The sequence below is a fragment of the Crocodylus siamensis genome, chromosome 13, assembly GCF_052110815.1.
Source record: "Crocodylus siamensis isolate JL-2025a chromosome 13, ASM5211081v1, whole genome shotgun sequence".
Lineage (NCBI taxonomy): Eukaryota > Metazoa > Chordata > Crocodylia > Crocodylidae > Crocodylus > Crocodylus siamensis.
The window spans coordinates 4545460-4572411 of NC_143407.1; the positions used below are offsets into that span (position 1 = coordinate 4545460).

The 26952-nt window shown below is 56.4% G+C and overlaps 1 protein-coding gene across 2 annotated transcripts in view; it reads left to right on the forward strand.

Annotated features, from left to right (window-relative positions):
• SLC45A3 (solute carrier family 45 member 3) overlaps window positions 1–26316 on the forward strand; it is a 37113-nt gene extending 10797 nt beyond the window's left edge. The window contains exons 1-5 of one of the 2 annotated variants that reach the window (XM_090025529.1): window positions 8741–8901; window positions 12457–12892; window positions 13565–14392; window positions 16368–16633; window positions 20524–26316. In XM_090025529.1, coding sequence (XP_089881655.1) covers window positions 12721–12892; window positions 13565–14392; window positions 16368–16633; window positions 20524–20961 — 1704 coding nt within the window. In that variant the 5' untranslated portion in view covers window positions 8741–8901; window positions 12457–12720 and the 3' untranslated portion in view covers window positions 20962–26316. Of the gene's footprint in view, window positions 1–8740; window positions 8902–12456; window positions 12893–13564; window positions 14393–16367; window positions 16634–20523 lie in introns of those variants that run through there. The other variant, XM_090025530.1, reaches the window with a different exon arrangement.
• The last annotated feature ends 636 nt before the right edge of the window (window positions 26317–26952 follow it).

Sequence of the window (26952 nt, forward strand, 5' to 3'; positions counted from 1 at the left end):
GCAGAGTCCCTGGGTCACGCGCTGCTTTCTCATTACTCAAACGTTTCTAATCGTGGAATCGAGCGATGAGCTGGTTTCCGATCGGTGGCTTGGTGTATCAGGGCGTGCTGCACATTTTCCCTGGCTCTGCTCTGTATGTGCATCTGCCTGGCTGGCTGGGACAACGGCACTGGAGATGCTGTCCCACAGATGCATCTACCTCCTATTTGTAGGCTCTGTGAACCAAATCCACTGCAGGTTCGAACTGACTGAAGTTGTCTGCTTAACCCTGGGGCAAGCTCTTCATGCTCCGTGTGCTCCGAACAACTCAATGGAAACTTTTTTAACTCCCCATAGGAAAAGGGGAGCAAAAAGAGTGGGGTAGACACAGTAGCTGGTCCTGCGGCAGCCTGTCACAGGGGAGGCTCTAGTGTGGGCGCTGTCATGGGGCAGTGGGGAATGGTGGCTTTTGCGATGTGGACACAAGTCCATGGGGAATGGGACAGATGGCCACCCAACTGGTTTGGCAGCCTTAGATGATAACTTTGACTTGCTTGAGACTGGGCCTGGATTGGACCCAATGACAGTCTCTTCTTACAGCATTGCCAGGGTGCGTAGCATTAGCCTTTAACATCATCCCAAAGGCTTGGGACTTGCTTCTGTCTGCGTACAGATTGAGCACTGCATCAACCTCATCCTGTCACCTTGGGCTCACATTTACTCTGAAAGCCAGGGACTCTCCAGGCCCAGCTGGTCACTGCCCTGCCGCTGGTGGAGTCGCTTGCTGCCAGGTCCGGACAGTTTTGTTTTGCATGTGTTCTGTGCCAGTTTAAATATCTGCACAAGAAGAAAAAGCAAATGCGCTTGTCTGCCCCTTCCCCTGCAAGAGCCATTGCCCTGCTGCTCCTTAGAGCCTTTGCCCAGGGAAGCAAAAAGGGCAAAAACACCTCCGCAGGGGGTGGGGTGGGGGAGATATGGGGAGGAAGAGGCACCTCTTGCCATCTGTAATTAATCTAATCTCTTCCTACCCAGTGTTGGAAGCTTAGAGACGAGCTTTTGTGCGTGCTCGGTGTAGGGAGGGGGCTTTTTGGCTGCTGACTTCCCTTGTTTCACAATCCAGCACTTGGCTGCGAGTGGCTCGGGGACGCGCAGTGGCGGTGGTACAGTGAAGCTTCTGGGGTGTCAGTGCAGACCTGGGGGCGGTGGAGCTGCAAAGGGCCAGGTGGGGCAGGAGGAACGCTTCCCGACGAGCCCTTCCCCGAACGGCGGAGCCCGTGTGTGTCCGTGCAGGCGTGTGTGCGGGGGGGGTTTGGTTGTTGGCCCCGCTGAGCGCCGCTGTGCGTGCGACTACGCGGAGGCAGGGGAAGGGGTACCGACCGAGCCACCTGTTGGATTTTCACCCGCGGGGAGGCTGCTGCCCTTTTAACAGTGTCTGTCTTTCTCCTCGCTCCCCGCTCCCCAGGATTCGGTTTACAACTGGCCCATTGTGAGGGTGGGTTGGAGCAGCTGGGTGGAGTGTTTCAGGCTCAAGTGCAATTTCAGCCCCTTTAAAAGCCTTTGGAGGCTTTTTGAAGAGGACAGCAACGCCAACAAGGGGATAATTTGATGGATTACTCTGCGGGGCTGAGAGATCTCCCTAATCCCCTTTGTGTGTCTGTTTGACGAGACGCGCAGCAGAAGTCCCCAGCCGCAGGCAGAGAAAAGGCAGCTCAGCGGGGTGGGTTTTACACGCTGACATATAAATACGGGGCCCTGGTCATGTGGTGCTGGATATAATCTGCACCCGTTACCATACCACGGAGGAGGGGGGCACCTGGCTGGGGCTTATTTTCCCCCCCCCACCCCCTTTCAGTTCAATTTACATTTTTATTCTTTTGCTAATAATAAAAACTCGAGAGGGGGAGGGAGGAGAGAAGGGCCCAGCGAGACCAGATGCCACGGTGATGGGCATGCTCTCAGCACCTGCGTACAGGCAGACCCGGTTTCCCTGGTCCCTGAGGATACTCGGCTCCGGACTCGGAAACTTGGGCTCATCTCTCGAAATGAAAAAGGAGCAAGGACCGCACGAGCCAAGTCAGAGTGGATCTCTAGCTAGTCATCTGACCTCGGAAGAAGATGTAGTCGAGCGGCAAGGGGTGGGGGGGTTCTGGCCGAGGTGGGTGGTGGTCCGCACCTGCTCCGGCTTCTCCTGCGCTCTGAGGCCGAGGAGCCGGCAGCATTGACTTCCGCGGGGATGGCCGGCGCTCGCTCCTCCCTCTTGCTTCCCTGCTAGTTTAGCTCTCCTCCTTCCATCTCCATCACCGCCTCTCGCAGATGGGTACCCGTCTCCGTGCACGTCTGTGCCAGCCCTGCAGTTTCCCAGCCCTCCTCCCACGCGCCAGCATAGCTTCCGTGGCCGCAGCATGGGGATATCATGGGCTTCACACGAGATCTGCAGGTGCTCGTTGCCAATAACAGAGCAGAAGCTGGTGCTGGGCAAGTGAAATGGTTCATGGCTGTCGTACTGGTCTTGAATGCAATTGCCATCCCCTCAGCAGCACCTTAAGACCCCTCTTGGGGCTAGTTCAGCTCTGGTGTGTCTTGGCCAGTTCATTTCAGCCCTGGGCTGACCCTAGCCCCTCCTGTTGACCCTCTGGCCTGGGATCAGTCCTCTCTTGACTGTATCCTGGAGAGGACCAGGCCTGAACTACAAAACTCTGCTCAAGCTTTGGACACCCCCAAGGATTTGAGGGCGCCGGTTGTGGAACCGATAGGCACGATACCCTGTTTCCTTCTCACCAGCAGTAGAGTATCCTAATTACTAGGCCATCCTCTCTGTGCTCCTCCAAGATACCCCTATAAGCTAGCGTGCCACTGATGCCTCCTGGCAGATGGTTAATGATGCACACGGGTGCTTCCAGCGTCCTGGCATGCATGTGTCCATGATGCCCTGCTCTCTGGAAGCGCTCTGCGTAGTGCCCGGCCTCTGGCCTCGCTAGCTAGACGCGTGGTCCGTGTTTTAACGGGGCCAGGCTCGAACTGGCCGCTCTGGTAGCTGCAGCATCTTCCCACTGCGTTGCGGCGGGGAACGACAGAGTTCAGCAAGCTAAACCCTGTGCGAGAGAACCTCCCTCGCAGGAGCGTCTCCTTTGTCAGCCGAACAGAGGGAATGGGCAGCAGGGCAGGAGGTCAGCGGAGCCCCGCAGGCAGCCGAGCTGCCTGTTTGATGTTCTTGCGGAGGGCGAGGGTTAAGACGGAGGCTGACAGAATATCTGGCGTGGCGTCGCGAAGGAGCCAGCACGAAGCAGGGAAGAAATGCAGGGGCAGGGGGGTCGATCCCCTGATCCACTCGGGGACACGCTCCATCTCTGTGCTGCAGGCTGCACCTCGGCAATACCATGAGCAGCCCCGCATCTGTCCTTGTCTCTTCCTAACAGCCAGTGGCATCTTGGAGGCACTGAATTGTTATGCAGAATGCCACCCTCGGCTCGGTTATTGTTTCTCACCTGGGGCAGATGCTCGCCAGGTGACCTGGCCTGGCCGGCGCTGAAAGGAGCAGACTGGGTCAGGTCAGTTTGGCCCCATCCCCTGGGCTCCGTCGAGAAGCTGCGTACCATCCTTTGTACCACAGATGCTAATAGCTGTGCATAACATGCTGCTGGCAGGAGTAGCGGCATCTCCATCCTTGGAAGTTTTTAGGCACGTGCTCGGTTGGGATGGTCCGGACAGGGGCGACAGTCACGGCCCTGCGCGAGCTCCCGGGGGCTCTTCCACCCTAATCTTCTACGATGCTCTTTTCTTCCACTGCCGACTCAGCAAGCCGCTCTCCTGACCCGTGCCCTGGCTTCCCCATTGGGCAAACCTGGCTTGCTGGCTCTCCTTAGTTCCAACAATGTGCTTTTCAAAGGTGGAGGGAATGATGTAGGAATAAAGTGCTGCTCCGCCCACCCTGCCCTGTGTGGTGCATCTGTGCTTGCGTCCTGCTTTTAGACCCCATCCTACCATTCCAGTGCAAGCGCTCCCAAAAACATGTTGTAACGGCTAATAGGCTTTAAACGGCGCTGAAACGATCTACCTGCATCCAGCGGCCAGCCTGGTGTATACACGTGAAACAGCTGTTGGCTGTTAATAACCTGTGCCCCCCCCACCACGCACCTGCACACCGACACGCATGCAGATTTGGGGCGGGGGGAGCTGCTTAATCCTGTCAAAAAGATGGGCCCTAAATTGCCCCTTCCTGAAGCTACTCTTCAGCCAACACTGACAGGGTATCTGAGGTGGCATCCCAGTGGTGATCACACATCCTGTAACGATGGCATGTTGTAGCCGTGCCATAATTAATGGCTGTTCCTCATTATTCCATATAAGTAATGTGCGGCCTGCACTGAGATTAGATTCAGGAGTTTATTTTTACTTCTGGGCACTTCTCGTCCTGTAGCCCCATCGCTGCGGGGGAAGACACGGCTCTAGCCTCTTGCGGTTGTAAATGAGATGGAGCTACACGGGAGCCGGCGCAAGGAGAAGCTTGTTGGAAGAATGGGGCTGAGGATGGGATTCCCAGGGGACAAGTGAGAACGAGGTGGGCAGTTGGGAGACATCATTTGAAGTACGGGACAGTCCGTGCAAGGGGGGAGACCAGAATAAGAGCCAAGCAGAGCCGCCCCGTGAGGCCGGGGCAGAAGTTACAGCGCTGACGAGAGCGAAACAGCCCAGGAAGACCTGAGGCGCCCGCTGAAAGTTTGGATGCAGTATCAGGGCAAGGGGGCCGTGGCTGCAGTAGAAGACGGCGGTGTGTTGGCTGAGGACAGCCTTGTGGATTAAAACTCAGCAGAGCTTGGACGAGTCGCTGAGAGCTGGGTTTTCACGCCAGCTCAGCAGGCTGGATGCAGGTAGACGCCTGAACTCGTTGGAAAGTGGCCACTGGCTAGAGTTGCTGAGCATCTGGAAGTCCAGCCCTAACCTCCCTCTTTTTCTCTTTGCTTTTCCTTCCCATCCACAAAGGGGAACGTTGTCTGTCTGGATTGCCAGCTCTTTGGGTAGGGGCTCTTCCCGCGCTTTTGCGTGGCAGCTAACACCGTAGGGGCACGGACGTGCTTGAGGCTTCTCAGTGCTGCTGCAAGCAAGGAAGGAAGAGGTTACGGCCGTGGCACGAGGTCTGAGAGCACTTCTTGGTCAGATCGCATCTAAGACCCCTTCCAGTGCCTCCCAGGCTGTGGCAGCAAGCCTGCTCACGGGATTATCCCCTCCAGGCTCTGTGCTGTGCTCTGCTCTCAGATCAGCTGCAGGCTGGTGGGCGAAATGAGGTGGAACCTCCCTGGGTCCTGGCGTTGGGCATCGAAGGGATTTCCAGCGGTGAGTGCTTCTCCGTCCCTGGACTGAGCTGGAGAGGCTGATATAATGGAGCCCCAGCTCAAAGGAAATGCAGAGTTCATTCAGAAAGGTTAAATACATTGCAGCTCCCTGCATCCACTCTTCCAGGACCACTCCCTCCCCCCCCCACCCACTTTGAAAGGGGTCAGGGAGATTTGGGAGGGGAAGGGGGGGTCAGCGGAGGTCAGGTGAGTTTTCCATTTCATCCCGCACAAGCCTGCCAGAGCTATTCTCCACGGTGCCTTTCACATTCAGCTGCAGTGAATGGACACTGATAGCTGTGAAGGGATCTGGCACTGTATGAACAGGCCTTCCTTAAGCGCTCGCTCTTGTGCTCTCTCCCACTCTTTATTCCAGAGGACTTTGGGAGCGCGGGGAATTAATAACAGTCATAAAGCGATGCTCCAAAAGCTGGAAACCTAAGTGCTGTTCTCGATGGAAACCCAGCTGCTGACAATGCTCCTACTGCTCCCTCCCTTCCAAAGCTGCTGCCTGGTATCGGCTTCGGGCACCGCGTAGTTTGCAGCTCTGGTCCTCCTTTTAAATGTCGCTGAGCTCGGGCAGCTTTCGGGGAAGCATCTTGAGCTCGTGGCTGGAACTTGAGGCTGCAGGAGGAAAAGGTTTACAACTCCACCACGGACTTGCTGACCTCCACCACGTCTTTGAAACTCCTGGGGTTTCCCTGTCTGGAAGATGGAGGGTCGTAATGCGCTTTGGGCCTTTCTGGTCAAAGCAGCCGTCCACCTGTGACATGCTACCAGTGTGAACCGCAGCATCTGTTTGCTGCTTTCCTTTGCCCCTTGACTCGGGGGGGGGGGATGATAAAGTTAGAAGTTAATAGAGAGCTTCGGGAGTTCGCAGAGTCGCTGGGTCCGATTCTCTCGTTGCGTTGCTGTCTGCACAGTCCTGTGCCCTGCCTGCGAGTGGCTGCCGTTCCAGTTTGGCAACATCTCGTTCCCAGTCTGCACTGGTGAGAGGTGACAGCCCTAGGAAAAAAGGCTGTGGGACAAGCAGGGCAGGTAACCTGTTGGCTTTGTCAGTGATTTATTTGTGTAACAACCTCAAATGTCTTGATGGAGACGGTGCCTGAGGATCTTCCTGTTCGGGCCAGAGTCTTGGTTTCCTGTTTGGGATTATTGGACTCCCCATTGCTTCATTGTGTTTAAATGATCAGAAATTCGGTTGCTTCAAGAAATCTGTCAGCCAAGTTGTTACCCCAGATCTTTAAGGGGAGACCAATAGAAAAATAATTCCCCTTCTTTCTGAGCAATGCTTACCTGCTCTTCATACTCGCAGCACAAGGGCAGGAGGAATAGCGAGCGCTTTTTTGTGCGCGCGTGCATCTAGTAACACTGTGTGTATTCCTTCTCCCCTTGGGACCTGTGGGTCTGTTTAGATTGAGATAAGTATGAATTAAAGCATGTCTGACAACAGGCTTAAAAAATGTCACTAGTTTGGACAAGGCAAATCTGTATTTTAACATGGTGGTTAGACAGGGAGAGTTTAGGAGTGACTTGTGTCAGGGATTGCGTGTTGCCTGACTTAGGCCCTACACTCAGTGTTGCTTCGTTGCCTCCTGTCTAACACAGAAGTTGTGAGCCCTCTGGAGCAGGGACCCCCTTTGCCTCCTGTGTCCTTTGTACGGCACCTGGCACAAGAGGGGTCTGGTCTTGTGGGGGCTCCTACATACTCCTGCAATGGAAGTACCCCCCTGAAATGGCTGGGCAGGTTTGAGCAGGGAGAGGATATTAACGGGGGGAAATGCAGGAATCTAAAGATGTGCCGGGACTGTTATCCAAAACAGGTTCGCGTCCAAGGATGGCTTCCCCTGACTTTTGTTCTGGATGCGTTCCTCCTTCTTCGCGTGCCTTCTTCATTGTTACTCTGGTCCGGTCCGTGGCATTGAGATGGACACAATCGGTTGTGACTGTAGTTCCCCGGGTGCATGAAGTGGGAGAGAAAAAACAGCTGAAGGGAGAGTTTGGGACGGCAGGAATGCCAAGCATCCGGGCCAAGCGGATCCCTGGCCACCTCCACCGGGGAGAGCTGAACTTCCCTTTGTCTGGCCGGCAAGCCGGTTTCCCCCCGGCGCCCTCCCTGCCGACGGCAGCGAGACCCGCCTACCTACCTGGTTACCAGGTGAGCAGGCCTTCGCGAGTTGGTCTGTTGTTTCTCTGAGGGAGAGGAAAAAAGCTGCTCCTAGTCCAGCTGGCAGGCTTAGAAACCTCCTCCTCCCCCCCCCGCAATCTTGGCTTAAGGCTTGTGAGAGTCTCGGGGTGGTGGAAAAGGCGGCACCCCTTTCAGCTCTGCACTGAAACCTGGGAAGGGTCGCACTGAAGGGGAGGCCTGCCTTTCCTGAACTGGATGTCATCCCTCGGCGCTCCTTCACAGAGCCTTTGGCTGGGTTAAGTCCTGTCCCGACTTGCCAGATGTGGAAGTGACTCGCCAAGGTCACAGAGCTGAGAATGGGACCTCGGTCCTCGCCTCCAACCCCGTCTGGAGCAGCCAAGAGCGAGCGCCCCAGAAAGAAGCAGTGTTATTTGGTGCGCCGCATCACTGTGATATGATGGGCCTCCAAACGTGTCTGTTAGGCACTCGCTGTCCCTGTGCTGGTAGCTCCTTTGGACCGCTGCCTGGATCTTTCTTTAGGGGCAGACCTCAAAAGCAGCAGAGTTGAGCTTAGCCCTTCATGGTCTGCCAGCTACCCTGCCCCGGTGGAGACTAAAATAAGTGCCTGTCTCGCAGCCGGGGCTGTTATTTCGAGCCAAATTGGCACCTGCAAACTCAAGAGAGCATCTCATTGTCTTAGAAATAATACCGTGTAATAAACCTGTCTCCACTGCCTGGAAGAGTTGCCCCTTTTCAGCGGAGAGAGAGGTGGCGGAAGGCAGGACACTTGCCTTCGCTCCCATCCCACCAGCTCTTGCTCGTGAGCAGAAGCACCCCTGCGCTCTGTGGAGACGCGCGTCCATTTGCAGGGAAGAGCTGCAGCATTAGGGGCCAGCTGCAGTCCTCGTCTTTCAGGCACGTGAGAGCAGGTCGTAGCAAGGCACGGGGATCCTGTGACGTACCGGGTTGCTGTCACTCCCGCGACATGCGAAAGAGGAGCAATGTCAAACCTTTCTTGCTCGCCCAGAGTGTTTGGAGATGGAGGGAGGAAGGATGCTGAGTACTACTGCTGGAGCAGATCCTGGGCATGAATTTCAGGGATCCTCTTCTGAATGGGTGCGGGGTTTGCTTCTGAGTCCATCTCTGCAGAACTGTGTGCAGAAGAGCGGTATCCGCCGTAGGCGGATGGTTGTACGCTGCCTGCATGCAAAGGCTCAGGCACCACGATCCTAATAATATGCTCTAGCTCTTCTGTGTTGTCAGTGGGATCAGAGGCAGGGAGGGCCCTGAAACCAAATGCGGTGTGTGTGCCAACAGCCTGGCCCCACCTCTCCCTGTCTGCAAACCCTACTTAAGTACCTATTCAGCCAGTGCGCTCTGTCTGGGGCAGGCTGCCTTTGTTGAACCAGGCTGCTGCGGGGTAGGAAGAGGGCGTTCACGTGTTGGTTTCTCTGCTTGGAAGAAGTAAGTCTCAAGTTTTGTTGCGCACATCCTTTTGGGGGGTGAGGCTGGTTCTTGCAGGATTTCCAAGGTGGTTGGGTTTTTTTTCCCCTTTGCCAGCTCAGTGCTTTGATTCTGCTCTTCTTTCCAGGCTTCGTGGAAAGTCCTTTCCAGTTAAGCAAGCCTTATGTGATCCTCTGTGATCAAAAGGAACAGGTATTTAACTGCAGGCTAACAAACAGAGGAGGCTAATGGATGCCTGAGCGAGGTGCATTTTAAACAGCAAAGGCTTCGCTCTCTCTCACAGCTTTGCCTGCAGCCTGGTCACTGTGTGCGATCTGTGCCGAGCGCTGGCTCTTGCTGCAGGATACGCTGGGATTTATTTTCTTAAGCAAGTTGAATGGGAGCCTGAGGTGGGAAGGGAAACCTCTTCTCTGCTGCTGCAAGAGATGAAACCTCCCTGACTTGTCCTGAAGTGCTAGGGCAGGCAGAGCCACCACCCCGCCCTCTGCTTGAGTCCATGGGATGGAGTGGGAGGGTGGCAACAGCGAGAGGCTGTGAGAACTTGTATTGTATTGTATTTTTTTAAAGTCTGTGCTACAGGGCACCTGTGCATCTGTGTCTGCAACGTGCACCTCACCCCACCCCGGACTGTGTCTATTGTGGGCAGCCCCATTCGTGTCCAGCCGCAGAGAGCCTGTCCCAACTTGCAGCGTGGGAGCCTGGCTCTTGCTGTTGCCCGTCGAGGGCTTTGGTCCCAATGCTGCCCGTCGCAAAGGCGCAGAGCTTGGCCTGGGGCCTCACGTCCGAGCGGGTCGTATTTCTGCCGCAGGTGTTAGGGTTGCTTGTTTGCCTCCGACATGTTCGGCATATCCCATCCCAAGGAGCTGTTGGATTTTCCCCTTTTAGGAAGCGTTGTCGTGTTGCTAGAGCAAGACATTTAGATTTTATTCCCAGCTAACTTGCTGTTTGACTTCAGGCCAGTCATGTACAGCCTCTCTGTGTATGTCTCCGTTTATCTGTCGTTTGACCCCAGTACTCTTTCCTGCCGTGGCAGGGGGTCGGACTCGATGATCTGCTCGGGTCCCCTCCGACCCTAGAAACTAAAACGATGAGAAGAGGCTAATGTTGAGAGGTGTTGGAGGCAAGCCCTGAAGCCCTGGATTACGGTGGCTGTAGATGGGAGCACCCTTACGCATAGGTGGGATCCCCCCTGCACTCGAGGGAGCCGTGTGAGCATGGGGTCTACCCATGGGGGTCCCTTGCTCGGTGTGGTGCCTCACCTCCCGCCGACCTGCTCTCAGCACACGGTGCAGGTCTTTCTATTTCTCTCTCTCATCCTGGGGCAGTCTGGGTCATCCTCCTGTATAATTTTCGAAGACAGCTCATGGAAAATAACGATTTTATATAAAACTCGTGAAACCCTGGGGAGGTGTGGGGGCTGGAGGGTGAGTCAGGAGAGAGCGCTTGGTGTTAATTATGAGTAGGATGGAAATGACAGCCCGCGAACTTCTTAACCCCGGGGCTAGGTACAGACATCACTTTTACTGGCGTAAGTGACTGTAAACCAGTCTATACTCATAACAGCAGGAGTTGGGTGCGCGCAGACTGGTCTGTACCCGCGACAACAGACGTTCGGCACGCAGGCTGGTGTAAACATGGCAGAACCCGGTCTAAGACGTGACCCCTTCACCAAAGGGCGAATGCGAGGTCTGTTTGCTACCAGTCTAAACTATGCCGCGTTACTTAGATTGATTCCACCTCCGGCTCTTTGACCTAGCTTGCGAGAAGAGGCTCCTCCTTCAGTGGCAAGGAGAAGCTGGAAATGATGTTTGCCTAGCTGTAAAGCTTTATCGGGGCATCCCCAGGGCTGGTGGCTCTTCTGGCCCCGTCCTCCAAAAAAGGTTTCTCAACCCCCTCTGCCTAGTCTGTAGCGCTTGCCCAGGGACTCTGAAGTTGCAGGCGGATGGGCAGCATGGATGTGCAGAGGGGGAGCACTGTGGGGCAGTTTCATGCATGAGGTTTTACCCAGGGCTACAGCAGGACCCGTGCCCCCCGCTGCGAGGTGATCCTTTGCAAACACGGGGCAGCGGCTCGGCTGCCCAGCACAGCGCTGGAATGAGCTGCTTTTCTCCTTTTTCCCCCCCCACCCATAAATGTGGCCTGAAAGGGGCCAGGCGTGGTCTTGTTTTGTTGGGAAGCTGAATTCGTGGCAAGCGTTGACCTCAAAGATGCTTCTGGACTCCCTTCCCTCTTTTTGGCAAATGAGACTTAATGGAGAGACCCCAGGAAGTGAGGAGGGGTGAAAGACCAGCCTCTGCAGGCTGCTGGGGGCTGGGACTGGCTGCAGGCCGGATCGTGAGGCTCCGTGGATGGGATCTGCCCAGCGGGCCATCTCTCTGACCCCTCTGACATAGAGGAAGCCTCAACTGCTATAAATGACACCACGATCTGGAAAGGGCAGATGTGAAGCCGTCCTGGAGTCGCTCCCGGAGGAGGAGGCTACTGCTGTGTCTCATGCTAGGTGGTAAGGGAGCAGGCTATAGCCTGCAAGCAGTTACCCTGGGACTGGTGTGGACAGATGGCACCTAAAGCAGTGCAGTTTACCTCTGCTTCTTCCAGGGGTAATTCTTCTCTGGGTCTCTTCAACACTCCTTGGTCTCCTGGGGACACCTGGGTTGGTGCCCAGCTCTGGTGTAAACTCCCTGGGGTGTTGCTTGGGTAGGCCACTTAATCTTGTATGCCTTCTATGACCTGGAGACCTATTATACCCACATCCCCCTGAGTGCTTGATGCCCGGGTATATATTCAGCAGACCTCATGCCACCCTGGTAAGGGTCACATAGGCACCTAGTTAGCAACTTTGCCACGAGACCTTCCAGGGGTGTTAAAGTGCCCATCTCCGTTGCGATCGCTCTGGCACACGAGAGAGGACGCAGAAAACAGGTGACTCAGCGGGCGATGTCGGCTCAGGTGTCGTACTCATGATTAAGGTAATTGCCACGCACTGGGTTAAACTGGGTCAGGTGTGTCTGTGAAACAAAGGAGGCTTCATCGGAGCTGCTGAGCTGCACCTACTGCTCGAGAGAGGTGGGGAAATGATGTGGGTGAAAACGGAGGCCACACCGCCCAAGCGTGGGAAGGAGAGGGCTTGGTGGCTAATGCTGCGATTGGGGCCTAAAGAAATGAGTTTAGATGCAAGTTCTTCGGGGCAGGGACCCTCTCTGAGGATCGTGCTGTGTTTGCACAGCAGTGGGTGCTGCTACCGGGCAAACGATGGAGAGAGGAACAGGGGGAGCAAGCGATGGTGAAGGGGAAGAGGCTTCCAGGGGTTGGCAGCTCTGTGAACCTGGCCCTGTGACCTTGGAGAAGTGATGCTGCCAGCAAAGGCCAGTCCACGTAGTCTGCACCCTGGGGATGGCTGTCCAGGATATCCCCGTGCACGAGGTTTTTCCTTTCCCTGTGGTGCTTCAGGGGTGCGAGGAACTCGCTCTGTGGCTTTGGGCCCCTTAGGAAGGACTCGCATGGGTGATCTGTGGATGGCTGTCCTTTCCAATGAGCTCTCTTCCTTCTCCACAGTGCAGAGCGTAAAGCAGAGGGAGAGACCCGGAGTCTGAAGCTGGCCCGCCTGAGCCTGGGCTCTGCACTGCAGTGACCACACCTTGCACGAAAAGACAGAAGGAGCGACGGCTTGATTGCTGCCGACAGAAATGGCAGCCAGTGTCTCCCCGCTGGACCTGGAGGGGAGACCCCAGACCTTAGGGTCTGGCTGTGGGGAATGCCGGCTGCAACGCTGCTGTGCTCTTGACGTAGCCATCTAAAACTAAGGAGCACGGGGGCAGCATGGCTCAGAAAGCGTGGGTCAGCATGCTCTTCCACAGCCGCAGGGCTCAGCTCTTGCTAGTCAACTCGCTGACGTTCGGGCTGGAGGTCTGCCTGGCTGCCGGGATCACCTACGTGCCCCCACTCTTGCTGGAAGTGGGTGTGGAGGAGAAGTTCATGACCATGGTTTTGGGTAGGTGGCTTCTTACTCTCCCAGAGGGGCTCACCCTTCCTGCAGTTTCTGAGGGCAGGGGGCAGATCGGGAAGCGGAGGTTTGCTCCTCTGCATCCTGAAGTCAGCTGAGACTGCTTCATTGTAGGGGAAGAGTCATTTAGAGCAGGGCACCGGGAGCCGGGACTCTGGGGTTATACTCCTGTCTCTGCTACGCAATGGCCTGTGGGGCTTTGGCAGGTTTCCCTGCCTCCATCCCACTTCTCTAAAACAGGGACAGTAGTCCCTCAAGGACTGGGGTTTCAGGCCTGCAAAGTGTGGCCTCCATGGAGGACTGCTGTTGGGTCATGCTGTTAATAAACTCCAAGGAGGAGGGGTTGCGGTGGGGTTGTGGCTGGTTTCCGGGGTACAAGCGACTCTGCTTAGGAGGGAGGGAGAAATCGGGGCCAGGGTTTTTTCACAAGCGACTGATGGCAGGCTCCCAACCCGAGACGCTTTGAAGGGGCCGTGTTTTCAGAAAACGAGGGCTCGGCCTCTTCTGGCAATTGGGGGCATCTTTTAAGGTGTCCCTTGTCACTCGGGCTCCCATAGTTGCTAGTCACTTGTGAACACTTTGACCCTGCCTCTCACCCGGGCTCTTGACGCAGCGCGGATCCCGTGCTCCTCTGTAACACCATGCCTGTCTCCGTTCCAGGGATCGGGCCTGTCCTCGGCCTGGTCTTCGTCCCGCTGATCGGCTCCGCCAGTGACCATTGGCAGAGCAGCTATGGCCGACGGCGGCCTTTCATCTGGGCCCTGTGCCTGGGGGTCCTGCTGAGCCTCTTCACCATCCCCCACGCCACCCGCCTGGCGGGCCTCTTTGCCCTCGACGCTCGCCCCCTGGAAATCGCCTTCCTCATCCTAGGCATTGGCTTGCTGGACTTCTGCGGCCAGGTCTGCTTCACTCCCCTGGAGGCCTTGCTCTCGGACCTCTTCCAGGAGCCCGACAACTGCCGGCAGGCCTTCTCCATGTACGCCTTCATGGTCAGCCTGGGCGGCTGCATCGGCTACCTGCTTCCAGCCATTGACTGGGACGATAGCTTCCTGGCCCCTTACCTGGGCGGGCAGGAGAAGTGCCTCTTCAGCCTCCTTGCCATCATCTTCCTCGGTTGCGTCCTGGCCACCCTCTTTGTGACCGAGGAGGCAGCAGCACGGACGGACGCGCTGATGGGTCCTGCGCTGAAGGACTCTTCCCCCAGGCCCTCGTCTCCCAGCTGCTGCTCTTGCCGAGTCTCCAAGAGCCTCCTGCAAGCGAGGCACGTGGTGCAAGCCGCGAGGAACCTCTGCACCTTGGTCCCACGGCTGCACGGCCTCTGCTGCCGCATCCCCAAGGTGGTCCAGCGGCTCTTTGTGGCCGAGCTGTGCAGCTGGATGGCCTTCATGACTTTCACGTTGTTCTACACGGACTTCGTTGGGGAAAGGCTGTACCAGGGGGTTCCCAGGGCCAAGCCAGGCACAGAAGCCAGGCGTCACTATGATGAAGGTAGGAAATGAGCCAGCTGCCCTCGTGGTTGAGGGTGGGAGAGCGGACCCATTTAGATGGGGTTGGAGAGGGGCTCTGTGGTCAGCGTTGTGTTTCCAGGGGTCTCTAATTGGCGCGGGAGTCTCCCGGACCAAAATCACCTATGCAAGCCCTCCTCACTTGAGAGGCAGGTCTAATTAACGCTTCGTAGCATCTTTTGTTCCCAGATCTCAGGGCTGGGTAAATGGCTTCTCTCATTTTGCACCTGTTGAAACTGCTACACAGAGGTGGTGAGTGGAGCTGAGAGCCGGGTTCGCTCTCCTTAGGGCTTGCAAGACTGAACCAACCTTCTTCATAGTTTCATAGTTTCTAGGGTCGGAAGGGACCTGAGCAGATCATCGAGTCTGACCCCCTGCCACGGCAGGAAAGAGGACTGGGGTCAAACAACCTTCTTGTACGTCCCTCTCCAGGTCCCAGGCAGCAGTAGGATGAACTGGAGTTCCTCTATGGAAAAAACCCTCCATTACAGCCCCCCACATCCCTCTGTGCAGGGGAGCTGCAGCCACATCCAAACCGTGACGGCCTTTGTTGACTGCCTGAGCCTCCCTGGCACTGAGGGGATAGTCGAGGGTATTTCTGAAGTTCAGCAAAGATCAGTCTGCTGACCGTCTGCCTTGTGCAAACTCCCAGGAAATGGGGTTAAGGGACAGCACGTTCAGAGCAACGTGCAGAGGAGGGTCCCTCCCCCTCCGGCCGTGGGAACTGCAGCAAATCCCTGGAAACGCTGTTGGCTTTGCAAGCACAGATAAAAAGGGCAGGAGGGCTGCTGCCTTCAGCATCCTGCAGAGATAACGTGGAGCCAGGAACTCCCTAGGCAGGGAACGCTGGAGCAGGATTGTCCTCGGCACTGTTGACCGGAGCAGCAGAGCCGCGTGGAAGGGGGCACTGACTGGTGCCTGGTTTCTGGAGAAGGAAAGCGGTCCAGCAGATAGCATGCTGCGTCTCCTCAGTTCCCTCCACCGCTGCTTTGCCTCACTTTCCCCTTCTGTAAACCACTGGGGGCAAATGTTTGCTCACCACTTGGAGAGCCGAGGGCAAGCAGGACTGTAGGGAGCCAGGCTGCGCTACGGCTGTCCCCCTGGCTGGGCACCCTCTTTGCACGGCCCACACTCTCTCTCTGTCCCGTATGAATGTCTGTTCATCTCGGAGCTTAATTCTGATTTAACGCTGATGCTGCAATAGCTGTTTTTGGGCCCCACTGTGCTACGCCCAGGGCAGTGAGCGTCCCTGCTCCAAAGAGTTAATGGTGGAGGAACCTGTAATCCCACGTGCCTCTGCCAAGAGAAAGGTCCAGGCTGGATGTGCAGAGAGGCAAGCGGATGTCTCACCCTGTGCCAGCACCTGGGTTTTCTCACCAACTTAAACCCACCCCTTGTTCCTTGGGTTTTGTTGCCGCTTTTGGATCTGACGCCACATCCTGGGTCATGCACAGGCCACGGAGGGATTCCAAGGAGAGATTTTCAGGGGAGCTTCTCGAAGGCAGGGATGGGAATTATGCACCCAGCTCGCACTGCCTTTCAGTGGGGCCTGTGGGTGCCCAGCAGCTGCTTCTCTGTTGGGAAATGCTCCCTTTCCCCCACGAGCAGGTTGGGGTCTCAGTGGCGTTAGCAGGGGGTCCTTCACCAGCAGCCTCAGCAGAGAGCCTGAGAGCTGAATGGGCTCTCAGAGTGGGCAGGGTGAGCGGTCCCATCCCTCCTCTCTGCTGGAAGCTTGCACTCTGGTCCCCGGATTGTCATGATCTTGTGCTGGCATGGGCCAGCCTCTATGGAGCAATGCAGAAAGGCCCTCAGCCTGCCATTGCCCTCCAGAATTGGGGCACTGGGGGGGAAGGAAGGGAGCCCCGGAGCCATTTGGCTTTCTGCAAGCCGGGCAGGCTCCGGGAGGGTACGCTGTGCTGTGCATCTCCACCACCCTCCCCACATGTGTCTGTTCCCAGGTGTGCGCATGGGCAGCCTGGGCCTCTTCCTGCAGTGCGTCACCTCCACCTTCTTCTCGACAATCATGGACCGCATGGTGAAGCAGTTTGGGACGCGGGCGGTATACCTGACCAGCGTGACCTTCTTCCCCGTGGCTGCCTTCGTCGTGTGCCTTTCCCGCAGTGTCCTCATCGTCACCCTCTCGGCCGCCTTGACGGGCTTCACCTTCTCTGCGCTCCAGATCCTGCCGTACACGCTGGCTTCGCTGTACCATCATGACAAGCAGGTGGGCACCGTTGCTGGAGGCAGGGGGGTGGCATATAGCCGAGATGCCAGGCTGGGCGGTCTGCCTGCTGGAAGCCACCCACCGGAGGTGCAGCTCAGCTCAGCTCGCCCCGAAGCTGCAATGACACCCACCCACCCCAGAGTGTTTCTATTTAGGCCTTGCAACTAGGGAGAAAGTCCTTCAGGGGCTGCCCACCCGGACCCTGCTGATTTTGGTGGGGTTAGTGAAGTTGAGCCCCATTTGGTTGGGTTTGTAAAGCCAAAGGTCATGTTTCCAGCCCCTTCCTCCCTCCACAGCCAGCTGCCCAGTACCCATGCTGCGCTGCGTGGGATTGGAGGACCTGCAGGTTGCTGAAGGACGTGCCCTGTCCCCACTACATTTTGATCCTTCGGTGGAAATTGAACCACGTTCCCTAGAGCTTCCCAGTGCTTTGTCTGCACCCAAGTTCCCTTTGTGACATTTGCCCCAATCGTGAATCGTGTCCTGAATACCCAGGAGACGGCCACCGATTATGAACATCAGCTTCTTTATTTGCCCTTCCCCTGTTGCTGCCCACAACCCCTGTGCGCAAGCTTGTGCCCGCGCCCCTGTGATCTAAAAGGAGAGCTGAGGCCCACATCTGCCCCGGAGCTGGGGCTTTAAGCAAAAACAGGCTGTACTTGAAACCAGTGATTGAAATCGCAGGCTCTGCCTCCTTGCACCTTATTCAGGCAAGGCTGCTAATGCTAGCAGGAGCTTCCCGTGGATTTGAAATTAAACATGTTTGTGGCTTGAGAGACCCCCTTTTCACCCCAGTGGCAGGCAGCTTGTTGTGGAGTTAAAGGAACTGGGAGCTTTGACCACAGACACCCAGATGGTCCCGGAGCGAACGCTTCCCAGCGCCTCCTTCCGATATGCACTGAACTTCCTGGCGCGCTAGCGAAGGGCTTGCGGGGCAGCCAGGCCTGCTCCTCTGAGAGGAACTCAAAGCCTGGTTTTGAGATCCCCTGTGGGCATCCCCTTGGCCGGCTTGCGGGCGTTCTCCAGGGTGGCCAACGACGTTCCCAAAATGCTGCTGAGAAAACACGGTCGTGCCAAGGATGTGGGCACCAGAGGCAATGAACCTACTGGCGGGGTTAGGCCTGAAATTGCACCTCCCTGCTCCCAGTACTGGTTTGTGATCTGCAACAGGCCCCCAGGTGAAGACCCCACCTCCTCCAAAACTTCTGCAAACTGTTATCTACCTCTTTCATACCCGTTTCCCCTGTCCTTTTTTGACTGTTTTAATTCTACCGTTGCTTCTCACCCTCTGTCCTCCTTGTGTTCCTGCTTCTTGTCCCCCTTCCTTCCTGCCTCTGTGCTTCTCCTGAAGTGAGTCACCAGGAGGGGGTCCCAGACAGCTGCCACTCCAGCGTTGTGTGGACTCCTTAGCGAAAGCCTGCAAGACTAACCCCAGCGGCAGCTTCTCCCACACAGACTGCGTAAGTCAGTCTCTTCTCCTGCATGCCCTCAATTGTAGCTGCGTTAATAGGACCAGAGAAGCCCTGCAAAGAGCAGGAGGAAAGATGCGCATAGTCCGACAAATACACCCCAACATCCAGTGTACACAAGGCATGTCGCGTTTAAGGTGCGCTAAGCAGGCTTGGTCAAACCTCAAGACGTCTGATGTTGAAGAAACCATTGCCTTGTCTGCACCAGACTTCTCACAGGTGTGTCTGTTCGAACAGGTGCACCTTTTACACCCTAATCCAGGCATAGCCAGAGCAGAAGAAGGCCTGTGCCTTTGAAGGAGCTAAGCAGGCTTCTTGGATCCCTCTCCGTTGAGTGTGAGGGGTCTGACAGGCATGCCAGAGCTCAGCTCTCAAGGCTCTCAACCGCTTGAATCTGTGCGTGGATCTGAAGCAACTGCATGGCAGAGGTCCAGCCATGGCCTCGGGCCACGTGGAGCTAGTGAACAGTGCACCACAGGGGGTGTTCACAAACAGCCAGGGGAGGTCCACACAACTGCCAGTAGCTCCGCGGTGGTACCGAGCGTGGCCGGGCTGCCAGTGCATCCTGGCATGGTAGTTGTGCAGTCATTCCCTGTATCCCCTTCTCTTCTGTATGGAAGAGGAGAATTGTTGGGTATTTCAAGCAATCAGATCTGAGCCCTGCGCTCCCAGAACCATTTTTTCCCCTCTCTCAACCACGTGCTTTCTTTCTCCTGGCTTGTTTTGGCCCATCGTGTGGAAAATGGGTTAGCATGTTCTTGGTTCCCTGCTATGCCCACCACCAGATATGTCTGATGTAAAAGGTCTTGACTTTCTTGGGCAAGCAGGGCTTTCCCAGCAATTTCTTTTGTTGCATGTGCCTGTTATTGGCAGTAGAGTAGTTTATAGAGGGCTTCAGCTGAGATCAGGGCGTTGTGTTAGTTGCTCTATATGCGCACAGTAAGGGGCTGTTCTTGCCCTACAGATCTTAGAGTCCAAGGAGATACTGCAGACAAAGGGTGGGAGGAAAGGAAGGACTATTTCCCCCATTTTACAGACAGACAATTGAGACCTGGAAGGACTGGCCTATCCATTATGACACAGGGAATATCTGGCAGAGCTGGGAAGGACCCATGTCCCCTGAGTGCCAATCCCTAGCCTAACTGCTTGTCACTTCAAAAGCCCAGGAAGCTGGTCCTGAAGATGCTGCTTGGCTTCTCCAGGGCCTGACCCCTTTGCACTGTAGCTCCTTACCCTGTTCTCCCTAGCAGCTTGACTAACCAGCTGTAGGGGCTCTGCGGTGAGGGACCCATGGGTACCCGTTGCACAGGGCCCCTGCGCAGCTCTAGGCTGTCCAGAGCAGCATGGCAGATGGCAGCCGGTGGCGTTAGACCTGTCCTGGGAACGGCACAGACTTGTCTGCAGTTGAGAGTTAACCTGGGTTAAGGCAGGGAGTGCACCGGAAGCCGGGTAACTCTAAGTGCAGGCTCACTCTCGGGGTGTTGCTTCAAAAGCTGGTTACTTCAACGAGGCACCTACTTGCTGTGGATTTGCAGGGCCACAGTTGTCTCGTCTGCCTGGCTGTGTTCCTAGCCCAGGAGCATAAATTAGACTCTCCGCTTTTGCAGAACAATGGCCCCAAAACCCACCCCCGTCACCTGATCTGGAGCCAGTGTGAGCTATGCCCGAGCAGTTCAGGTGCTCTCTAGGGCGTGCAGCAGAAAGGCTTTGAGTCACTGCTTTATTAACATTGGAACTGTTCTCTGCCTTCCCCTAGCTTCTCTTCCTGAAAGCCCTTCATAAATAGGACTCCTGTAGCCCTGGGAGGCAGTGTCGTCTGCTTTTCTTTCTGCAGACACACACCAAGCCCGACTCATGGGCCTGCTGCTGACAGAGCTGTATGAAAGTAAGCGTTTGCAGGGAGGAGGGGTCCAGGTGTCTGGGTCTCCTCTTGCCCCGGGGTGAGTTGGGAGCCATGTCAGTGAGGTCCAGGGGGTTGCTGTGCCCACACTGCCCATCTGGTTGGTTTTGCACCACCCGATTCTCTCAGAGTCCTGTGATCCGTCGGGGCTCGGAGCAAGACGCCCGCGCTGCAGAACATGGGGCCGATGTGCTTCCCTGTGGCGGTCACGCGTCACGCTGAACAGAGACGGATTACTGCAGCAGGTCAGGGTCACTTTGAACCTGAGACCGGACAGGGGTGGCCCTGCCAGCCGGGCCTGCCTCAGGGAGCTGCTGCTGGGGCTGGGGCTTTCTGCAGGTGGCATCCCCGAGATGCATGAAGCTGGCACAACTTGAAGCGAGGTGGGGTCTGACCAGGCCTGGCGGTGCCTCGTGTAAGTGCTGGGACAGGGCCCGCCCGCCTCGTTCTCTGGCTCGCCAGCTCTTTCCTGCCCTCTGGGGCTCCTCACCTTCCCCCTATCTCCATTTTTTTAACCTCAGGTATTTTTGCATAAGTACAAAAGCAAAGAGGAGGAGGACGCTGCTCAGCTGGACAAGAAAACAGGCTTCCCCAAAGGGCCTCTCTCCAGCCAGAAGCTGCCCTACCAGAATGGCCATGCCGGGGGCCTCTTCTCCTCCCCGCCGGCTCCCAGCTCAGCCCTGTGTGTCGGCTCCCCCTGCGAGGTCTCGCTCATGATGATGGTGGGAGACCCGGACTCCGCAGCACCTGGCCGAGGGATCTGCCTGGACCTGGCCATCCTGGACAGTGCTTTCCTCCTCTCTCAGGTTGTTCCGTCCCTCATCATGGGGTCTATCGTCCAGTTTACACAGTCGGTGACTGCCTACATGGTGTCAGCCGCCGGCTTCGGCCTCGTGGCCATTTACTTTGCGACCAAAGTTGTCTTCGATAAGAGCGATATGGCCAAGTGTTCTGCGTAGCGAGGACTTTTCGCACGCAGGCGGGCACGGGGCTGGTGGGTGCACGTGCACACTTATGCCGTATGTTACGGGAATCCCCACGATTCACGCTTTCTCCCCGTCTCTAGTGCTATCTGTGGGAGCCTGAGTGTGCTGCCCCGGGGGCACGTGGAAACGGAGAGGAAACAGGGCTCATCTCAGGTGTATAAGGAAGGGCATTGCAACCATCAGTGCTTTCTGCATGGTGCCTTTATCAAAGGCTAGCACTGCACAGGGAGCACCAAAGAGGATTGCTGAGGTCAAAGGGGACGGAAGAGTGTTTGCCTTCAGCAGCGGGGTCCACATACCTGCAGGGAGGGGCAGTGACATGGTGTGTGCATGTGTGTGGGGGAACTCCTTTTGCAAAGAGGGGAGCTGAAACCCTGCCGTGCTCGGGGTGGGGAGGTTCTCATCTTGGCTTTGAACCAAATCCCCACCTCTGGCTGGTGCGAACTGGGATATTTGGGGAGAGGAGGCCTGGCGTGGGGTATGGTGGCAGAGGTAGCGGGCAAGCCCCATGCCCGAGCGAGCTCAGGATTTTGCCGTGCTGGCTGGCGTGTGGGCGCTGGCAGAGACCAGCAGAGCTGCGGTGGGGGCTGTGCGGGCCTCGCCGCCTCTGTTAATCCCTTTGCTCTTACAAGCACTGGAGTGATGCACAGCCAGGCCTCCCTTCTGAATGGGCTCTTTGCTTTCTGCACCCAAAGTGCCTGGCACCGATCTGCAGTGCCTTTGTAAAAGGGCTTGGCCAGAGGCAGCAAACAAGCTGTGTTCACAAGGCCCCCCGCTCGGTATTTTATAGCACGGGTCAGACCTCATTAGCCTGACCATTAACCTACAGTTAAGTGCAATAATCCATGGCAGGGTGTGAGGGTCCTGGAGTCCTCCGAGCTTCCCAGATGCTGGAAGCACTTAGCCCCTGACCCCCATGCTTGCCGCGTGTTTATGTGGTGCCCCTTCCTGCTACCCCTGCCCTGCGTGAAGCCTAGAGGTTAAAATCTGACAAAGCTTTCTCACTGCAAGCACTGGCATTGATGAGACGCGGAGGCTGGAGAGCCTCCGTTGCAGCAGTCCCTAGGGCAGGTTGGATCTGTATTGGTCAGGGATGGCTTAGTCCCCCCGCCGGGGCAGGGGGTTGGACTAGATGAGCTCTGAAGGACCCTTTCCCACCTTGTTTTCTGTGACTGCTGATGCCGTTGCGGCTTCCTCCGTCTTGTGTTGCCCCACCATGACCCAGTTAGGCTGTGAGGGAGATTTCCTGGAGCCCTGGTAAGGCTCGTGGACCTGACTCCCGTGGGAAGCACGTGGAAGCCAGGTTCCCACCTACCGAGTCTGCCCTACTGTTTTCGACTCCTCTGTTCTCCTGCCTTTTCTCCGTTACGATCCGGTCCTGTCCGCCAGCGCTGCATCGCTTAGCAGGGCCCCATACAATGCCCCAGCATCGGTCCATTAAAATGGGAATCCGCCTGGCTCAGATGGTACTTGGGCCAGGGCACCAGCACATGGGGTCATTGCTGCAAAGGATGGGGGGGAGGAGCAGACGCCGGGGCCAGCTACCAGCCCAGGCTGCGGGGGCTTGTGTGGAAATGCTGCATGTCGCGTGGGGGCGGGAGATGAGGGAAGCTCGGCACTCGGCTCCCCACGTGCCAGCCTTGTCCGTGTGCTAGCAGGAGCTTGCAGCGGCCCCAGCCCCTTCAACTGGCCCCCAAGCCGATGCAAAGCTCCTCCGTTATCCTGCCCTCAGGTAAAGCCTCCTCAACTGGGGGGTGAATTTGCCTCTAGACCTGTCATGAGTGGACCAGGTCTGTATGATCCTACAACAATCATGAATGCAGATATTTTAGCCTACTGTCAGAAGGAAGGATGGTGCAAACTAGCATTTTACCTTCTTTCATTTTTTTACTACTCGGCATGTGTGTACCAGCCCCCTGCGGCTCACTGGGCTCAGGGAGACCCCACTGCTCGCTCAGTAGATATTTGTGTCCTCGGCCCCAAAAGTGATATCTTCTGGCGGCATCCATGCAGCAGGGGACTTGTGGGGTGGGGTGAATTGCTGGAATGTGCCCCTCTAAGTTCCCTCCGTCCTCCTCCACCAACATCCCACATCCGGCCTTTCAAGCGCACGTGGAAGTGGCTCTCCCCTGCCTCCAACTGGTACGTTGTTTTAAGTAGAATCTGCGATTTCGTGCCTATTTAATCATGCATTAGAGTAACCGGCCTTGCAATTACTGAGTTGCAGATGAGGTGGTCTTGACCGTGAGGAAGCCTCTTTGTGACCTCTTGAGGAAGGAAGGAAGGAGAGAGTTGGCTTGAAAAGAGGAGGTCCAGGTGAGAGACTTGGCTAGTGAGCAAAGGGGCGTGTGAATATGTGGCTTCCTCCACTTGCATTTTTCTTTTATCCACCCTCTGCCTTTTGGGGAGAGCAATTCAAGGAAAAATCCCCCATCCTTAGACACCGTGTCTCTACCCATTTCAGACCACCCCACCACCGAATGCTCCGAGGTGTCTTTCCTGTCCATGCCCTGTCCCGCTGCATGGGAAGGACGCTTTGTTCTCATTATTTTTTAACAAGCCTACCCTGAACTTTCCCCTCTCTCTTCATTTTAAAACCCAGTCTGCCCCCCCTGAATTTCCCTGGCTCTCAGTGCCACTGTGAAACAGGAAGCCCATTGCTGCCAGTGCTGGGCCACCTGATTAGACTTGTGCATCTGGGCCGGGATGACCCATAGGACTTCAGGGGTCAGGACATGAGCTACCTCAGTTGCAAGAAGCAGGGAAGAGGCTCGCAGTGCCCATTGGTGCCCACAGTTTTGCACCTCAGGTTGTCTGGCTCCCCCTTTCCACTCTCTCTCTCTCTGGGGTACCAGAGGCTTTGGTCCTTAAATGTAGCTTTCCGTTCCAGTGCGTCCTGCCTCAGAGCCGGGTTCACCCCTGGACACTTCTGCTGTTTGCAGCAGTTTTTTCCCCCCCCTCAGACTCAAGAGCACAGAGCATCAACTGAGCTGGCAGACTCCAATCCCCTGCAGTGCTGGGGATCACGATGTCTGGGTAGGTTAGAGCAGGAGCTTGCAGGCCAGGGTGGTCTCCAGTCTCAGAAGAAAGGGTGCAGTACTGTGTGCTGCTTGTCTGTGGGGGGATCAGAGCACAGGTAACGTTGGCTATCGCCTCTCTGCCCCGGTTGAGGATTCGCACGCAATAGGGGAGCTCTCAGCAGTGCAGCGGGCCGTCTGTGTGGCTGCAGCACGGACAGGAGCCTCTGCGGGAGTGAAGAGCATGGTCTGCAGCCCAGGCCTTGGCCCTCCCAGCAACCCGAGCTGTGCCTGCAGCGTGGGCAGAAACCAAGGTCAGGCTGAGCAGCCCAGTGCCTCGTTGCCTGAGCTGCGAGCCAGCAAAAGCAACCCGTGAAAAAAGACAAGGCCTTGCCCAGGCCGGACGAGACAAAGTGCCTTCAGTGTGACGGAGGCGTGGGAAGGGCAGAGCCCTGGGGTGGAAGGCTCTGCTGAAGGACAAGGTGTTCCTGTTTTGGCACGGCTGTGTCACACAGTGCTTTCGGCGCCAGGGCTGAAGCCGGCTCCCCTGCTGCCCTCAGACACTGCCCAAACGAGCTGCTCTTTCTCCGTCTCTCTCTCTCTTTTTTTTTTTTAATTTGCTTTGAGCATGAAGGAGCTTAAAAAACTTTCCGAACGATAATCCCAGCGACACTTTGCCACGGCCAGGTTAGCACGCTGCAATGCAGCTGTCTCTGGGGGGGAAACGGGAGTTGCTTGCTTGCTCACTCACAGAACAAATTAAGGCAGGAAGTACAGGAGGATCCATCTACGTAGAGCCACAGGAGAAATCGTAAGGAGACAAAAAGGAATTTTTGCCTCAGCTCAGAGTTCACGGCGCCCAGATGAAGGCACTGAGGTGTAACGAGCATTGAGCAAGAAGCTGAGTCCGTGCTTGGGTGCAGGTAGGGAAGTGGCTGTTTGCTTGCTTGTTTTCCAGAAGCACTGAGCCCCTTTCGGAGACGGTGGGAGCTGTCACGGGTGGGTTTATTCAAATGCCCGAGCACGTGTTTCATGTAAGGTTGATGGTCCCCGAGTGCTCTGGCTCATCCGACTGTCTGAGAGAGGTGGAATGAAGTGGAGGAGAGATGAAGCCCTGTTTCCCGTGTGCCTCGGTCCTGGCCCTGTGTAGCACAATCTGGAGCTCCTGGGTTATTTGACCCCGGCAGTCCTTCCTGCCCAGAGCAGGGGGGCTGGACCCGATGAGCTCACGAGGTCCCTTCCAGCCCTAAACGTCTGAAATCTGTGAATCCACTATCTTCTCTCCCCCAGTGTAGCGTAGACAGGCGTTTTCCAAAGGCGTCGGAGGCCCGGCTCCAGCTAAGTCCAGCCTTTGTCTGCAGTAGCATGGCCAGATCAGGCCAGTCCCAGGACGGGGCAGGTCGTGCTTGCAGAACGGACATTGCCGGTTCCCTTGTAGCCAAGGCGTGGTGTCAGGGGAGGTGGCCGTGTTTACTTCCGAAAGGAGAGCTGAGCCCCGAGCTCCTGGGCGAATGTGTTTCACCCAGGGCTAGTGCTGTGTCCGCTCCAGCCTGCTCTGGGCCCAGCCCCATCTCCCTGGCTCCCCGGTTCAGCCAGGGAGCCCCTGCTCGGAGCCGTTTAGACTGTGTGGCTTTTCCTAACTCTATCCCGTAATGCAGCGCCTTGCGGTCCATAATTAGCAAAGGCCCTTTTTTGCTCACAGCCGTCTCGTGGTCAATCAGGTGCATGCTTCGGGCACCCCAGAATGCCCTGGGAAAAGCCAGCGTGGCTCGGTACAGAACAGCTGCCTGTGGTTGGGACACGGCACAGACGAGCGAGGGACCTCAGTGTGTCCTAGTAAGCACACGTGCAGCCTCTGGCACGTCTTGTTGCTCTTCTAACTTGCACGTACATATAAGCAGCGCTGGAGGACATGGACTCTGCTGTATGACCTACGTCCACTGGAGCAGCCTCCTCCAAGGAAAGGGGCAGGTGTTCGTGCCACCTCCTGTGTTCTCAGGTGACAGGTCCGTTTCTGGACACTGCCTAGTGGATACTGTGGCCTCCCTCTCCCTTCTCAGCCCCCAACTGGGGGATTTAAAGGGAATGCTCTTGGACCCACTGGGGAGGGAGGGGGAGTGTCTGTCCTCCCCAGTTCCCGTTGTGTGAAGCTCTGGATCTGGGGAAGGATGTCCTGTTCTGTTTTTCCTTCAGGGCGATATGCTGTCTGCAATACGTTCGTGTCTTATTTATTTAGCGGAGTAATTATTTTGTATCGCGTGCAGGAAGGCATATTATAAATTTTATTAAGAGGGAAAATAAAAAGCTTTTGATCCAGAGCATGTGTCGCTCCATTAATTGCAATGTTTGGGGTAAGCCGTGGGTCAGCACATTTCCTCCACGACCCACTGGGAGTAGCTGGAGTTTGCAGAAATGGAGACTAGCATCCCCGCACCATTCGCCTCTGCCTGGTTGTACTGGAAGTGATGGAGAACCCTAAAGGGGCACGAGACCCTCTAAATGATGACCAGGCTTTCCCACTCGCGCTCTCTTCCTGTGCCCTGAGCGGGAGCATGGAAGACCATCCGTCCGTCCCACGAAGGTGTTGCAAAGGGCGGATTCACTAGAAGGGGACCTTGGTGAGAGCTGAGCATGGGTTGCCAGCAGGAGCAGGGAGCAGGATGTGCGCACAAGCCAAACACCGCCTGGGTTGCTCGGAGCCTCGAACACGCTGCCCTCGGGAGCGAGCGGGATGGCAGCTGCGGCTTGCACAGGGGCAGGAACAACTGCGCCACATTCGGGAGCGGTCAGAGAGGCCGGTGTCACCCACGCTGGCCGGCTGCCTCCCATCCCCGGTTTCTTCTGGAGAAATGATGGTCGTTGCCCGATGCCAGCATCACCACCCACTTTCTGGCAGATTTCTGCCTACTGGGGCTCCGGTCCTATGTGCCCAGGCGCCAGCACGGGG